The 16,005-nt window shown below is 41.0% G+C and overlaps 1 protein-coding gene across 1 annotated transcript in view; it reads left to right on the top strand.

The window, feature by feature from the left end:
• REEP5 (receptor accessory protein 5) overlaps positions 1 to 15,693 on the top strand; it is a 41,348-nt gene extending 25,655 nt beyond the window's left edge. The window contains exons 4-5 of the mRNA XM_079703173.1: positions 10,544 to 10,712; positions 15,504 to 15,693. Of these exons, the coding sequence (XP_079559299.1) occupies positions 10,544 to 10,712; positions 15,504 to 15,553 (219 nt within the window). The 3' untranslated portion in view covers positions 15,554 to 15,693. The remainder of the gene's footprint in view (positions 1 to 10,543; positions 10,713 to 15,503) is intronic.
• Positions 15,694 to 16,005: the final 312 nt, after the last annotated feature.

The raw sequence follows: 16,005 nt of genomic DNA, 5'->3' as shown, positions 1-16,005 counted from the left end.
TATCTATGTTTTTGCTTTGCTCCCTACCCCTGAAATAAACTCCATCTCAGGACCTGTATACGAGGAATAGGAACAGATGCTTGAATGTTGGACATCTGTGGCTCTGCCTCAGATTAATAAACAGGAAGACAGGATTCAACATGTCTAACTTATTTTGTATATTATCTTGGAAACAGCCAAAGCAATTGTCTTTACAATGTGTTTGATAATAATAAAAGATGGAAATACTATGAACTAGCACAAGCATTGCTCTTTGCCAAGATCCTATCTTCATGCTCTGTTGTCTGTGTTTGATGCGTCAACATTGCAAATTTTACCAAGTCATCAATTATTCACAGTGGTGTGCTGGAGTCATTATTTCTGGAGAAAAATACTTATTTCTTAATAGGTTTGGAGAAAGCAGACGTGAAACGGGCTCTCTGAGGAAGTCATTTTAATAACTCTGGCAGGTGCAGTAGTCTGGGATCAGCCCTGCCAAGCCTTGTGTTTGCCAGAGAACTCTCCTCGGCTACATCTGTGTGAGGAAAGGGAGTAGGATGTTGAACTCGTCCCTAATGGCACCTGTATCAACTCCAGCCTTGGCCTCCAAGGCACATGACGATGAAAAGTTTGCATCTTTTGATAGATAGAGTGGTTGGTTCTTTTTGTCTAAATGGGACAGACTGTCTTCAGTTGATTCCTCAGGTGTCTTCCATGGAAGAGGCTTGCTTCTGGTTAGTTGCATAGGATGTAAATAGTTCCTCAGGTTCACCGACCCAGACTTCCCAAGCTGCCGAGGGTGGTGAGTCCAGCTCTTATGAATTCTGGGTCCTCTTCTTTTCCCTCATACTCTTAAGTATTTGCTTTAGTAAGAGTTACACATGACATAGTTTAAAGACTCAAATAGCTCTGGAAGAGTTTTGAAGATCTGCACTCCTGCCCCTTATATTGCCCTTCCTTAAAAGCAACCGCTGTCCCTTCATTTATGACACATTATTTTGTCATTTACTTCTGTTTCTAAATAATATCCTTGTTTAGTTACCTCTTAATTTTCATGTTTTACACGTTAGCTCTTTTATTTATTTATTTGGCTGCGCCAGGTCTTAGTTGCCGCATATCTGCAGGATCTAGTTCCCTGACAAGGGATAGAACCTGGGCCCCCTGCATTGGGAGCACGGAGTTTTAACCACTGGACCACCAGGGAAGTCCCTACACATTAGCCCTTGATTTCCACCAGAAGATAAGGATTTGGCTTTGTTTCCTCCTTCCTCCCTGCCACACATGCAGGCTTGATAGTAATAAAAGATGTCCTCATCTTCCCCAGGGATAATTTTGGTTAGATAAGGCTTCACCGCTTTTATTATTATGACTTGTTAAGCACTGTTTAGTTGGGCCATATAGTATATATATAATGTGCATGCAGTGTTACTGCAGTTTTTTAGCTTCCCCAGAATCAATAATTGTTTCCTTATTTCTATATTTAGGCCTATTTTGAGTGTCCTTGTTATTTTAATTTGTCCTAATGTCTACATTTCTATTCACTTGCTTTTTAAATTTTCTATCTGAAGAAATGTAGTTACAGGAAATTAGATAGCGGAAGCTCTGTCATCCTTTGGTCTCCTTCCCTGCAGCCGCCACCACGTTGATATTACCTTGATTTTTAATTCTTGGTAATTATGGATATATTTTTTCTTTTCCTCTGGCCTTACCTATTTTTCAAACGTATTTATGTGTATTTTCCTTCTTTCTGGGAGATTTTCTCAATCCGATCTTCCAATTTTCAGTTTTGTTCCATTCTGCTGTTTATGCCATACATTGTGTTATTTCAGCTGTTATATTTTTCATACCTAGTAGTTTTGCTTGGCTCTTCCCTATGTTTTCTTGTTCTTCTTTCATGTCGCTGTATTTCTTTTAGTATAGCTGTTTTTAAATTCTTGGTTGTTCACTTCTAAAATTTCTGCTGCTGATAGAATCTGTAGTTGATTGTGTTGTCTCTGTTTTGAACTGGTTGTACTTTTCAAATACCTTGTTATTTTGGCCTGTAAGTTCCTTCTCCTCCAGGAGTACCAGCTATTCCATCGGGTGTTAGAATGGAGGAGGCCACACCCTGATCCATGCTAGTCCATAAGCTCAGGGTAGGAGTGTGTGAGTCCTAGGGTGGGGACCCCCAGGCAGCAGAAGAGCCACAGTTGATTCCCTTCCCCCACTAAACAGCCCCTCAGGTGCAGGTGTCACCCTTTGCTCCCCCAGCAGCACTAGAAGCAGGTGCTCCTAAGTTGGAATTCACAGCTCTAGGGGTTGGACCAGGAGGGCTTGAGGAGGAACTGCCCTGGCTACTTAGCCCTAGCTGTTCTCCTCAGTGCCTCACAAGGCAGGACTTCTATGCCAAAACCTCTGTTTTAGAAAAAGTGGAGGAGAATGTTTTTTAACTTGGAGGTATGGAAACTAGACAGAAATTTCTATATGACAGTGGGCAGTATAAGCAAAGATAAAATCATGACAGACTAGGAGGATGTCTTTACAATACTTACACCAGATAAGGAATTAATATCCAGAATATATAAAAACATTTACAAGTAAGAAGAAAAGGAGAAAAATGAACAAAGGTTATAAATAGACATTTCACAGAAGAGAAAAAAATATGAGTAGTCAGTGATCTGGGAAATGTGAGTTAAAATAGTGAAATACCATATTTTGCTCATTACATTGGCAGGTATTTAAAAGGTTGAGAATATCTGGTATTGGTGAATATATTGGGAAATGGATGTGTGGTGGTAATGCTATAAATTGGAATAGCCTTTTTAAAGGAGGATTTGACAGTTTCTTGTCAAAATGAAAAATGATACTCTAGCAATTCTAAGTATCCATCCTAAGGAAATATTCACAAATAAGAGAGCTGCATAAAGGACATTTACTGCAGCATTTTTGTTTATAAATAAAAATAATTAAAAAAAAAACAACCCTGCAGGGTCCACCAACTGGCAACTGGTTAAATGAATTAATAGTGCATCCATACAGTTAAATGAAATGATCCATTTGTAGAGATACAGAAGTTTTGCATAATTCATTAATTATAAAAAATTATAGAATATTACAGTATGAAACCACTTATGGTAAAAAAAAAGCTAAATAGTTTAAAAGTTTAAATGAAAACATGGATATTCTCTTAATTTTGAATGCTGTTACCACAGAACGCCTGTAACAAAGCTGAAAATTTTTCCTTCAAAACAAATGGGAAAAAAGTTGGTCTCTGGGAAGATTTAGGATTCCAGAGATTGCTGGATTTTTCATGTGTTCTTGTTATCCAAAGATATTTAGCATTTATAAAAATAACTTTATAATCTTTAATTTGAATGTCCATATTTTAAACTTAAAGTATTTTTGAACCCCTTAATAAGATCCATCTGATGGCAGTGACATCACATTGTGGTCTCTAACAGAAGGAAACTGGGCTTTTGCCTTGGGCCCCACTGCTCGCCCTGAACAGTATCCCATCAGCAGAACCACTCACACTAGTATCTGACCTCAGACTTCCGAAACACAAGCCCAACTTCAGCCTGCTCCTGATCGCCTCTGCTAATGGAGGCCCCTTGAGGTAGAAAGTATCCAAAATAAAAGATAATCACCAAGTCATTTATATTTGATTTTGAAGTACATTACAAAAATTGCTTTGCAACGAATTTTCCTCCCTAACAGTAAAACAAATGCACATCCATTAGTAGTGAGTGTCCAGCTGTTTGATGTCACGGCGTCCAGAATGAGAGAGTGAATTTTACCGCATATGTTCCAAAAAGATAATATACTTGAGATGATTAAAAATTGATTATGCTGTCAATAAAAATGCTTTCTTCCTGCATTAGTGGCATATTCTGAGTGGCTTCAGTGAACTGACTGAGAAAAGGTCTCTGAATTGCAGAGTGTGTAGGAGAATATCCCACTTTAAGGACTAGCATAGATCTTACCTGTGCCATTGCTACAATGACAAGTTGATTGTGTGGGAGGATGAAAAGGAGACCTGCAACTAAGGCCATGTTTACTATTTTATCTTTTGCAGAATTAGTATTGTTGGCCTTTTCCCCCCATTTTTCTAAAGCAGCCTATAAGATTGCAGGAATATAAGAGGAACCAATGATTAGGCATCAAGGGTTAGTCGAGAAGATACTGTTCAATGTATTGAGCTAGAAAAAGTGGATCCTGCCTGTTCAGAGCTTTGCTCTGAGGTCCATCTTTGAACAGGAAGGTTTAAAAATAAATGTATTTATTTAAAAATAAATTTTTTCTCTGATTGTGAAAGTAGTGTATTTCTTTATTCAGCAGATATTTATTTAGAACCTCTATGTGCCAGAATCTGTTCTAGGTCAGGGGATTTTGGTGAATAAAACAACATCCCTGCTGTCATACTGTTTGCATTTGTGTTGTGTGTGTGTGCATGTGTGTTGGGGCATGTTTTAGATAGGGAAGAAAATAGTATTTGGAAGACTACCACTGGTATCATCTTAGGGTAGTCTTCCTTTTTTTTTTTTAATGTGCAGATAAATTGCTTGATGTAAGACAATTGTTATTGTCTTAACCATCTATGTATGGTTGAAACCATATATATCAGGGGTCCCCAATCCCCAGGCCATGGACCAGCACCAGTCCGTGGCCTGTTGGGAACCGGGCCACAGAGCAGGAGGTGAGCAGCGGGCGAGCAAGCAACGCTTCATCTGCTGCTCCCCATCGCTTGCGTTATCACCTGAACCATACCCCCCCGCCCCCCGCGGAAAAATGGTTGTCTTCCACGAAACCGGTCCCTGGTGCCAAAAAGGTTGGGGACCGCTGGTATATATGATATATGATTCTATAACTCACTTTTTTTCAATTAACACAATATTATGAGTATTTTCTCATTCAATATTCTTTGACATAAATGTCTAATCCATTATAGGTAATAATGTATTCATTCCCCAGTTAATAGACATTTAGGACATTTATCTTGCTATTTTAACTAATGTTACAATTGACAGAGAGCATAATATTTCTCTTCTTAACTTTGTAGGAGGCAAAAAAGATAGAAAAATCTTCCCCTTCACATGTTCATTTTTTTTTTTTTTTTTTTTTTTTTTTTTTTTTTTTTTTTTTTGCGGTACGCGGGCCTCTCACTGTTGTGGCCTCTCCCGTTGCGGAGCACAGGCTCTGGACGCGCAGGCTCAGCGGCCATGGCTCACGGGCCCAGCCGCTCCGCGGCATATGGGATCCTCCCGGATCGGGGCACGAACCCGTATCCCCTGCATCGGCAGGCGGACTCTCAACCACTGCGCCACCAGGGAGGCCCCACATGTTCATTTTTACCTTTCATTTGTGCATGCTGAGCAGTCTGTTTTTTTTGTTTTTATTTATTTATTTATTTACATCTTTATTGGAGTATAATTGCTTTACAATGGTGTGTTAGCTTCTGCTCCACAACAAAGTGAATCAGTTATACATATACACACGCCCCCATATCTCCTCCCTCCCACGTCTCCCTCCCTCCCACCCTCCCCAACCCACCCCTCCAGGCGGTCACAAAGCACAGAGCTGATCTCCCTGTGCTATGCGGCTGCTTCCCACTAGCTATCTATTTTACGTTTGGTAGTGTATATATGTCCATGACTCTCTCTCGCTTTGTCACAGCTTACCCTTCCCCCTCCCCATATCCTCAAGTCCATTCTCTAGTAGGTCTGTGTCTTTATTCCTGTCTTACCCCTAGGTTCTTCATGACATTTTTTTTTCTTAGATTCCATATATATGTGTTAGCATACGGTATTTGTCTTTCTCTTTCTGACTTACTTCACTCTGTTATGACAGACTCTAGGTCCATCCACCTCATTACTTCAGCCCATTACTACTCTCGTGGCTATGTTGCAAAAGCTTCCCAAGGCTTCTCTTTCTGATCAAGTGATTGCAGCATACCAGGAAGTCAGTGTTGAAATACATTTTTTCTGACATTAACTCTCAGTTCTCACCAGGCTAGTCCCAAACCGTGCATATTAAATATATCCCTACCTTGGAAATACCTCTTCTAGGGCAAAATTGAATAGTGACAGCATTAGAATCATAGACGGAATTATCTGGCCTGTTGTAATTTGTAATTTAAGGATTTAGTGTGTCATTGCTAATAGTGCCGAGAGTTGAGTTGAAATGGCATGCCCGGACTCTTTGTCTGAGCTCTTTGTCTGAGTGGGCTTGTGTTTGCTGTTGGAAGTTTCGTCAGCTGGCACTATGAGGGCAGCTTGATTAAAAGGATGGCCAGATCTGTGTAGCTCAGGGTATTCCAAGGCTGTAGAGTAGTTACATAGATTAAGAAAAGGGAGTTGTAAAAGCTGGTGGCTGAATATCACCTTGAGAGTTGAATAGTAATTAACTTTATTTTTAATACAAGGAAGTTACTTCATATGAGAACTGGAAAATGCTCACGATGTAGGTAAAGAGCAGTAATTATTTTATTGTCTCAAGACGATAGCTAGAAGGTACCAGACAGAACTAACTAAACAGCCTGGAGAATAGCCTATAAAGTTAATCACATTGCAGAGGTACAAAAATGTAGACTCTTGGCTCTGGTCCTGTCTGGTAGCCATGCTTAATTCATCCAGAAAAGGTGAATGAATCAGCTTTTCTGGGTTGCTGAAGGGCTGTTATCTGCATAGGCAGGTAATATTTCAGAGATTTTTCAACAACAGTAAGAACTGTAGGACTTGGTAATACTACTACTGTCTTGTACGTTTTTTAATTTGTGACTTTCCTAAAACTCCTGCAGAAGAGAAAATCGACTCTTAGAGAGGTTGTTTGATTTACCTAAACTCATAGAACAGATACCAACTCGCCTGATTCTTAACCCAGTGAGTCATTTCTACTTCACCTTGAGGCCTATGGGCATGTGTGTCTACATCAATAATCCATTCCTGACAATTATATATTCTACGTAGGAATACCAGCCAGGAGACTATTTCTTGCAATTTTAAATAGTAAAAATTAAAATGTATTACATGTCAATTTAAAACTCCATGCCAATTTCCTAAATATTAATACAACAAGATGCCCCTGTATAAATTACAAATATATTGAATGTTAGATGCTAAAAACTAAATCCAAATAGTTCCTGCTCTCCAAATAGTTAATATAGTTGGTCGGAAACTATTGCTTTGTTTGCAGTAAGTAGTACATGGCACATCCCCTTGGACACTGCATTCTCTTCAAAATGTCCACACAGAATTCTGATGTTCTGTCAAGAATGTAACTTTTCCTTTTCCTGTATATCATTTTGTCTAAATTGTTTTATTAAGTTTTAGGTGTGTGTGTATGTATTAGTGCTACCTATATAAGCAACCGATGGAGGGATTTCCCTGGTGGTCCAGCGGTTAAGACTCCGCGCTTCCACTGCAGGGGCACGGGTTCCATCCCTGGTTGAGGAACTAAGATCCCGCATGCTGTGTGTGCGGCCGGAAAAAAAACCCCAAAACAACAAATGATGGAAAACATGAATGTTTGGATACTAAAAACCACAGGGAAATGTCAACTAGAGAGATGGTCTCTAGGGTCTGCCTGTTAATAACAGAGGACATCAAAGCTAAAGCCAGTGAAAACTGCAGTCACACTTAGTCACACTTAGTTCCATACTTTGGGTTAATGCAAATGTGTAGTTCAGAAAACCAGGTTTCTCTGGCACATCTTCACAAGGATGGCTGGCCAAGCCCAGTGTGTGCTGGAGCAGAGTCACTGGGAAAACTGAAAGTAAACGTGGAGCTACACACACACACTAAAGACCGAGCATATTTCAAGGAATTGGCTTCATTTAAGAGCTTGGACCTGTAACAGAAGGTCTTACTTGCCACTGTGTGTCTGTGCGGGCTCACTGGAGTTTTGGGTGGTTGCACATACAGCTGTAGTGAGACTACGAGATGGCCAGTCTGAATCTTTGCCCTTCCCCTTCCTACTGCCATGCTCTTCCATCCTTTGCTTTCCTAACTCTGAACATCCCATTTTCAGGAAATGAGTTTTGGAGTCTGTCGCACGTAAGGGGTGGGAGAGGTGAAGAGAGGGCTGGCTTAAAATCATAACTTGGGAGATTATGGCAATGAATTGCATGGCTGAATTCTCTGATATGGAAAGCAGGCAACCTTTTGGGAATACATGGAGAAAATTTTGTCTGTAGCTGTTAATAGTCATTGATTCTACTTATTATGTTGTTTTCTAATATAGTTTGGCTTGAATATTTACATTTTAAAATACATTGTTTTTTTATAAATTACTTTCACTTTGTTTTTTCTTTATATTCCAGTTAGAAAACTTTTTTTTTTTTTTGTAATTGTGTATGTAAGTATGTCATGACTTTGAATTTCAGGTAGTAAAAGGAGAGGTAAGAACAAAACAATTGTTTAAAAAGGGTGTATGTTGGTCCTGGGATTTGATTTTACCTGGCTTAAAGCTCTAATGAGGGAGCTTGTTACTGTTTCATGGATGTTGGTAGAAGACACAGTATTCTTGGGATAGGGACAGAGCCTTACTATGCTAGATGCTCGAAGTGTTTCTTATTTTCTTACAAAATCTGTATGAGGTAGATTTTTTAAAATTTCTATTAATATATATATTTTTTATAGAGTCAAAACAGACTTAAGCAATTAAGTAACTTGCACAAGGTTTTCCCAGCTAGTAAGAAGACTGGAACCAGTTTTTCTGAGCCCAGTTCTCTTACCTCTATATACTGTAGTATACAATTCTCTTAGTCCCCAGTTTGTTGGGTGGAGAGATCTGTGTATGTCTTTAGATCAAGATTTTAAATTTTGTGTATTTTGCTTTGTATTCTTACTGATTTCTAGTTTTTTGATATATCAATTTCTGATGGAAATGTTAAAAATCGACTGTGGATTTTGTCCATTTATCTATATAATTCTGACTTTCAAGTTTATACATTTCAAAGCTATATTTGGAAGTGATATATAATTATAAACTACATAATTATAAAAATTAAAATTTATATAATTGTAAATATAAAAAACACAAAGCTATATATATTTACATATTTCAAAGATATATAGGTTCAGGTAAATTGTTCTCCTTGACAAACTGTTTTCCTTCTTTATCACTGTTTACTTATTTTGCCTTATGTTTATGTACTGCTAATATTACTATAATATGTGAGCTAATTTGAGAGTTGGTATTTGTCAGATACATCTTTTTTCATCTCCTTATTTTCAGTGTTCCTAATTGGTTTTATCTCTGGTGTGTTTCTTATCAGAAGCATATAGCCATAGTTTGTTTTTTTAGAATCCAGTCTGGTAACCCCTGTCTTTTGAAAGCTCGCCCCCCGACCCTAATCTGTTTAGAACCTGCATTTTGTTTTGTATTTTGAGTGTCATAGAAGTTCAAAGTGTAATGGAAATTTCTCAGAGCCAACGTGGTACTGCTGGGGTGAGCTTTGGGCACAAATGTGTGCATTTTAACTCAAGCTCTCTGTCAGTAGTAGCCCCTTAGCAGGTTTGCATCTCTAGAGCAAACTTAAAAGACCATCTTAGAAAGGAACGTAGCTTCTTGATTATTTGAATACATTCTTTGGTTTGGAATAAAAGGACTATAGAATTAAATATATATGGCATAAGAAGTTGAAAGGTTTTTACTTTAAGGAGGAGAAGTAAAAACTACAGATTTGGAATCTCAAGAAATGACTCCTGTTTTTTATAGAGTCACCTATGCTGTGTGGAATACAATATAGTTAGAAGCTTTTAAGCTGAAAGAACACAGTCTGCTGTTTATCAAACATTCTAGGGAAATGAGCGTATCATTCTGAATGTTCCCTTTTTTGCTCATTCATTATATTATAGAGGAATAAATTGCTTGGACAACTTAAAGTGCTGAGTTATTTATCATTTGAATAAACAGTAAAGGTTTTTCAAAGTAAACATAGTGTGACAGTTCTTGTTGTGTAAGTTTTTAGGGTAGAACTCTTGTCAATTTTTCATCTCAATAGCAAAGTAGAGCCATAAAGAAAGAGTTAGGAATAATATCTACATTCAAGGTGAAAGATGATGAACAGCTGACTGTAAAGATTCCTTGAAGGCTAAGATCGACCCAAAACTGAGATCCCACTAAGGGAAGAATTCAAGAATGGCCAGGGTATTTTTTTCTATAACAGGATGAATAAAGGTGACAAACTTACTGAGGTAAGCCTGTTGAGAACAAGCCTCATAGATACCTACGTGGACAGGGTTTACACATGCAGATAAATACTATTTTTTTAATTGATTAAGAGTTATAATTAATACAAAGTCTCTTGTAACTGTCAACTAAAAATTGGTCCAAGTTAGGAAGGAAGTTAAGCTGCTGGACTTGGTGTGTTTTGCCTTTTTTTTTCAGTCTCAACTTTTCCTTACTAGGTCATTACTTGTCATGTTTTTTACATCTAAGAAAAGTGCACCTGTATCCTGCAGGAAACACTGGAAATGCTGTTGGGGCAAATAGCAGAGGCAGTGCCATCCCCAGAGTAGTGGTGGCAGCGTGTGTTGTCAGATGCTGCTGCCCTCTGTCACCATGCTGCCTCTCCTCTGTGCAGTGCGGCTTCCTGTTGTGGTGCATGGCTCCCAGCCCGGCCAACGGAGCAGACCTGCTCTACGCACGCATCATCCGTCCTTTCTTCCTGAAGCACGAGTCGCAGGTAGACAACATGGTGAATGACTTGAAGGACAAAGCCAAAGAGACTGCAGATGCCATCTCTAAAGAAGGTATGGCTCGGGGACAGCTGATTCAGCATGTGAGAGGACATGGGATATACTGAGCCCACATAACAAGCTTCCTCACTTCGTGTCCTATAACCTTTCCTCAGCCATGTGCCAGGGCTAGTCTGGGATTTCTTTCCCAAGACTTTGCCTGTTGCCTTTACTTTTCCCGACATTCTTCTGCCATGTCACATAAAACACATCATTCGGTCAGCACATTAGGAAGAATGACTTTCCTTTGGTTGGTAGAGATTTCAGAGAGTCATCTGTATTTATACACAAGTGCAATCTCTTTAATTCATTTCAGGTTGAACTGCTTAATATGCTGTTCACACTGCTTTTGTTAGAGGCCCAAGAGAATGCCCTCTGTCTCAGCTCTCCTGATCCTTTCATTCAAATACTTATTTGTTGAGGTGCTTAATATGTGCCAAGCATGTTCATAGCACTGGGCATGATCCAGGGAACCAGACAGACCAATGGACCATAGTGAACTCATGAAGGTTACAATCTTGTTGAGAGAGAGAGAGAGACAATACCATTGAAAAGCAAGTTATATGGCATACTTAGCAGATGATACAGAGAAAAATTAAGCAGATAGAAAGATAGGGAGTGCCAGGGGCTGAAGGGAAGGTTACAGTTTTAAATAGAGTGATGTAGCAACTCCTCACAAAGAAGGCTCTACTGAGTCAAAGTTGAAAGTGTTAAGGGTAGGAACCATGGGGAAGAAAGCTCCAGATAGAAGAAACGGCATGTGCAAAAGCTGGGAGCGGGCAGAGTATGATTGGTAGGGGGTGATCTAGAGGGAGAGTTGAAGGAGACAAGGTCAGAGAGGCTGGGGAGTGGAGCTGGAAGAGGACAGATCATATGATGCCCTCCAGGCTGTTGTAAGGGCTTTGGCTTGTATTCTGCGTGAGATGGGCGTGAGATGGGGTGCCACTGGAGAACTGTGAGCAAAGGAGCAACATGATTCGTCCTCTGTTGGAACAGGCTTATGTTGGCCACTGTATTAAGAATAGACTGAAGGGGGACAAGAAGGAAATCAGGAGACCAGTTACAAGGTTATTGCGGTGATCTGGCTGGAGATGGTGGTGGTGGCTTGACTTGTTTGTAGTGGTAGCAGTAGGAGGTAAGAAGTCAGATCCTTGATATGTTTTGGAGTTAGAACCAGTAGGATTTGCTTATGGATCAGGCATGCAGTATGAGAGAGGAGTCAAGGACAAGGCCAAGCTTTTTTAGCTTGAACATATGGAAGGATAGAACTGCCACTGAGCTGGGGAAGACTGGGTGTTAACAGGTGTAGAGGGGAAAATAAGGAATTAAGTTCTGGACATAACTTTGTGTCTACTGGGTACATGGAGAAGTCTCAGCACAGCCAGGTGGATATGGATGTTGAGAGTTCAGGAGACAGGGCAGGGCTCGGGCGGGGAGGGAAATTTGGGGGGGGTTGCCCACATATGGACAATATAATAAGCATGAGACTGGATGAGATCACAAGGGAGTGAGTGTAGTTAGAAGAGAGGAAGTCTGAGGCCTGGGCCCTGTGGCCACCAATATTTAGAGATTGAAGAAATGAGAAGCAACCAAAAAAGCAGACTGATAAGGACTGGCCAGTTGAGCAAGCAAGAAAACTCGAGACTGTGGTATCCTTGGGGCCAAGTGAAGACACTGTTTCAAAGAGGAGGGAGGGGTCCGTGGTCACACGGTGCAGATGGGTCAAGGAGGATAAGGGCTGAAAACTGACTCTTGGATTTAGCAGTGAGGAAGGCACTAGTGGTCTTGACAAAACAGAGTTTGTGGGGTGGCGAGAGCAAAATCCTGATCAGAATGGATTTTATGGGAGGAAGGGCATGAGAGAACATAGGTTAGTCTTTTGAGAAGTTCCTCGCAGAGAGGAGTAGAAGAATGGGGCTGTAACTGGAGGAAGGTACTAGGGTCCTGAGGATGTTTTTTTCTTTTTCTTAAGGTAGAAGAAACAAAGTAGGTTTGAAAATTAATAGGAATGATCCAGTAGAGAGCAAAAAAATGATAGGAGTGAGAAGGTGAATTGCTGGAGCTCTGTCCTGGAATAGACCAGAGGAGACAGGGCCTAGAGTACAAATAGAGGGATCGGTTGTAGGAGCGGGAACAATTTAGAATCATAGGGGGGGAATCAGTGTTGATGGGTGAAGATGCTGGTAGCTGAGCGTATGTGATGGTGAGAGCTTACAGAAGTGATTTTCTCATCACTTCAAATTCCTCAGTAAACTAAGAAGAAAGAAGGTCAACTGAGAGAGGGTAGGGAAGGAGGTGATAGAAAGGGGAGATGGTATGAAATAGTTACTTAGGACGAGGGTCAGCAAGCTTTTTCCATAATGGGTCAAATAATAAATACTTCAGCTTTTGCCGGCCGTCAGGTCTCTGTGGCATCTACTCAACCCTGCCATTGTAGCTTCACGCAACACGCAGCCAGAGGTGACACAGTGACCAGTGCGTGTGACTGTAATGTGCTGGCTGCTCTAAGACAGGGGAGAGTGGATGGACTGGGACAGTGTTGTGTGATCGCCAGGGGGCATTAGAGGCTCACTGGAGGTTTGTGTTCCTGGACTTATAGTGAGGCCGCGTAGTCTGCTTGTGTCTTCTTTTCCAGCCACATTTCCAGCTGTGTGGGTGCAGCTGTGGGAGAGATGGAGAGCTGCGTCTGGGTTGACTTGGTTAAGTAGGAGCTCTGAAGGGGGATCTAATGAGTGGTTCATGTTTGATGGCGGAGGAGGGAAGTGAGGACAAAAGCGAAGTGAGGAACAGTGAAAGGGGCGATAGAATCGATGGATTATACAACCAGGTGGTGGGGGAAGAAGAACTTGGAGTCAGGAAAATAGAGGGAGCGGGCTGCAAAGATAGGAGGTGATGGTGGAGTGGGACGCTCGGCGCTGAGACCGGAGAGGGGCAGCCATTACCGGTTGTGACAGTGAGGACGTGAGGTAGGCTGGAGCAGGTAGGGTGGAATGTCAAGGTTATTGGAGGGGAGGAACCAAGAGGCCAGGATACTGGAAGAATATCGTAATCACTGATAATTAAAGTAAGAGTAGTGCTAGAGAGTGATACTAAGTTTGGAGTTAAAATCTTAAAGAAATGAGGCAGCACAGCCCAAGGGTCAGCAGACTGGAAAAAGAAGGGCTAGTGGGAAAGATAATCTGATGACATGAGATTCTGAACATGGCCCTGAAGAACAAAGGACACTTTCTGGACCTCCAGACCCAGTAGTACCAGGGTCATGGAAGGAAAAAACAGCCGACACTTGAGAAAGCAGTGTCCTTAGGGGATAGCCAGGTTCCTGTAAAAGCAACAAGGTAAAGGAAACATTCAGAGAAATGGATGAGGATAGAGGAGATCTCGCTAATGATGGGACTTAAATTCCAGGGGGCACAGTAAGAGTTTTAAACACAGAATTAGAGAATTAAAAAAAAAAAAGAGTTCTACAATAATGAGAAAGTGGGGGACAAGAGGTGACCTGGCCCCTGGGGAAGGAAGATCCCCCAGACGGTCCCCCGGCAGCTGTGTGTCCCCGCAGTGGTGTGCTCTCCCCTCCCCCGCTCACCGTCCATTCTCTCCCGACGCCCTCTCCTGGGCACATGGCTCCAGTCTCCTTCAGAACGTTTTTTAGTTTCTTCACATCCTCCTGCTTTGGGATCGCCAGTTCCTTTTTAAGAGATTTCTTAACTGTTCATCCTTGCTCTTAGCCTAACCAGCAACCTCTGGTGATGTCATTTCTGTCTAGTTTGCCCGCATTTCTTAGTCTTTGATTCTCTCAGATCTCAGTACTCTGAAATCCGATTTTACTTTGATACATTCCTAAACAGAGGTGTGAGAATGAAAATAAGAGGAATTTAGGTGCTGACACATTTTAGACTTTTCTCTGAGTTTCTGGATTCTCCAAAAAGGACATTTTTGCAAAAGGCTAGTTAAGAGAGAAGCTGCAGTTTCTGTGTAAACTTTGTTCAGCAATTTTAAGTGAGTGAAGGGAGAGCAGCTGTCAGGCAGCTGGTGAACAAGGAGGGGCCTCCTTGGCTGGCATTCCCCTTGGGGCTCCATCAAGAACAGCTGCAGTTTGTGGAATCTCAGGCCTGGAGGCTTCCAGAACACTCCCCCCTGCCCCATCACACATATCGCACTCCTTCTTACAGCACATTTCAAGCAACTTGGTAATTAGGCAGGGTAGGTGGGGCTTAATCTCCCACAGATGTAAGAATATTTTCCTGATGAATGTAGCTTCGTGCCACGAACTTGAAGACTTACAGCAAACTCTTCCCATCATACAAGGAAATGGTGGCACAACGATAGAACATAAACATGCATATAAGTATTCCGTCATTTCTTGATTCGGGGAATGATGATTGTCTCTGATTTCTGTCACCAAGGCATAGACAGCCGACCCTGTTGTCATCAGATTGAGACACAGTGAAATTGTACAGGTGAGCGCTCAGACACAAAGGAGAATTTCTTGAATGTACAGGGGACACTATACACTCAAGGAATCTCTACTTCTTGTGATACTTAAAGGAGGACAGAGGGCAACGGCTTAGGTGACAGTCACTACAAGGGGGCTAGGCCAGATGATCTTCAGTAACTCTGCTCAAGTACTCAGGATTTGCCCTTGAAGAGGTCTCTTGTCCATTTCCGGAAAACTCTCCTAGCCCTGCCCGCAAACCTCCGTATGTTCTCATCTGAGCATGAGTCATCCAAGTTGTTAATCTAGTAGCTACATTAGGCACAGAACCGCATTGCAAATAGCTCTGATGCAATTTTCTTTCCTCCTAATAGCCAAGAAAGCTGCTGTGAATTTACTGGGCGAGGAAAAGAAGAGCACCTAAATCACTGACTGGATGAAACCTTTCTGCCCTCTCTGTACCCTCCTTTTAGAGCTTGATGTTGTATTAGGAACTGTGGTATAATCATTTTAATAATGTTGCCTTGGAAACATTTTTGATATATTAAAAAAAGGAATGTGTAAGTTTTTTTGCTTACTTTTACTGTCTATATACATAGGGAACATTTAAATTTAATGCAATGGACAGTGTCCAAGTTTCTGGAAAGTACATTTTGCCTCTGGGTAGGAAAAGACATATGTCACCATCCTGCAGGAAATATAAACTTAAAATTATATATCCTACAGGCTTTGTACTTCAGTGGGCTCTCTCTGCATGCATTTTCTCTGTACTTTTAGGATACTCTATAATGGTTTACTTCATGTAATGTACAATTTTGTATTAAATGTTTTTAATGTATTTGTGCATACACACGCATAGGGAAATGTTACTGTGTG

The sequence above is a fragment of the Hyperoodon ampullatus genome (genome assembly GCF_949752795.1).
Source record: "Hyperoodon ampullatus genome assembly, chromosome: 4".
NCBI classification, from domain to species: Eukaryota; Metazoa; Chordata; class Mammalia; order Artiodactyla; family Ziphiidae; genus Hyperoodon; species Hyperoodon ampullatus.
Note: the sequence above shows the minus strand (reverse complement) of the source record. Positions and strands in the feature narration are given on the sequence as shown.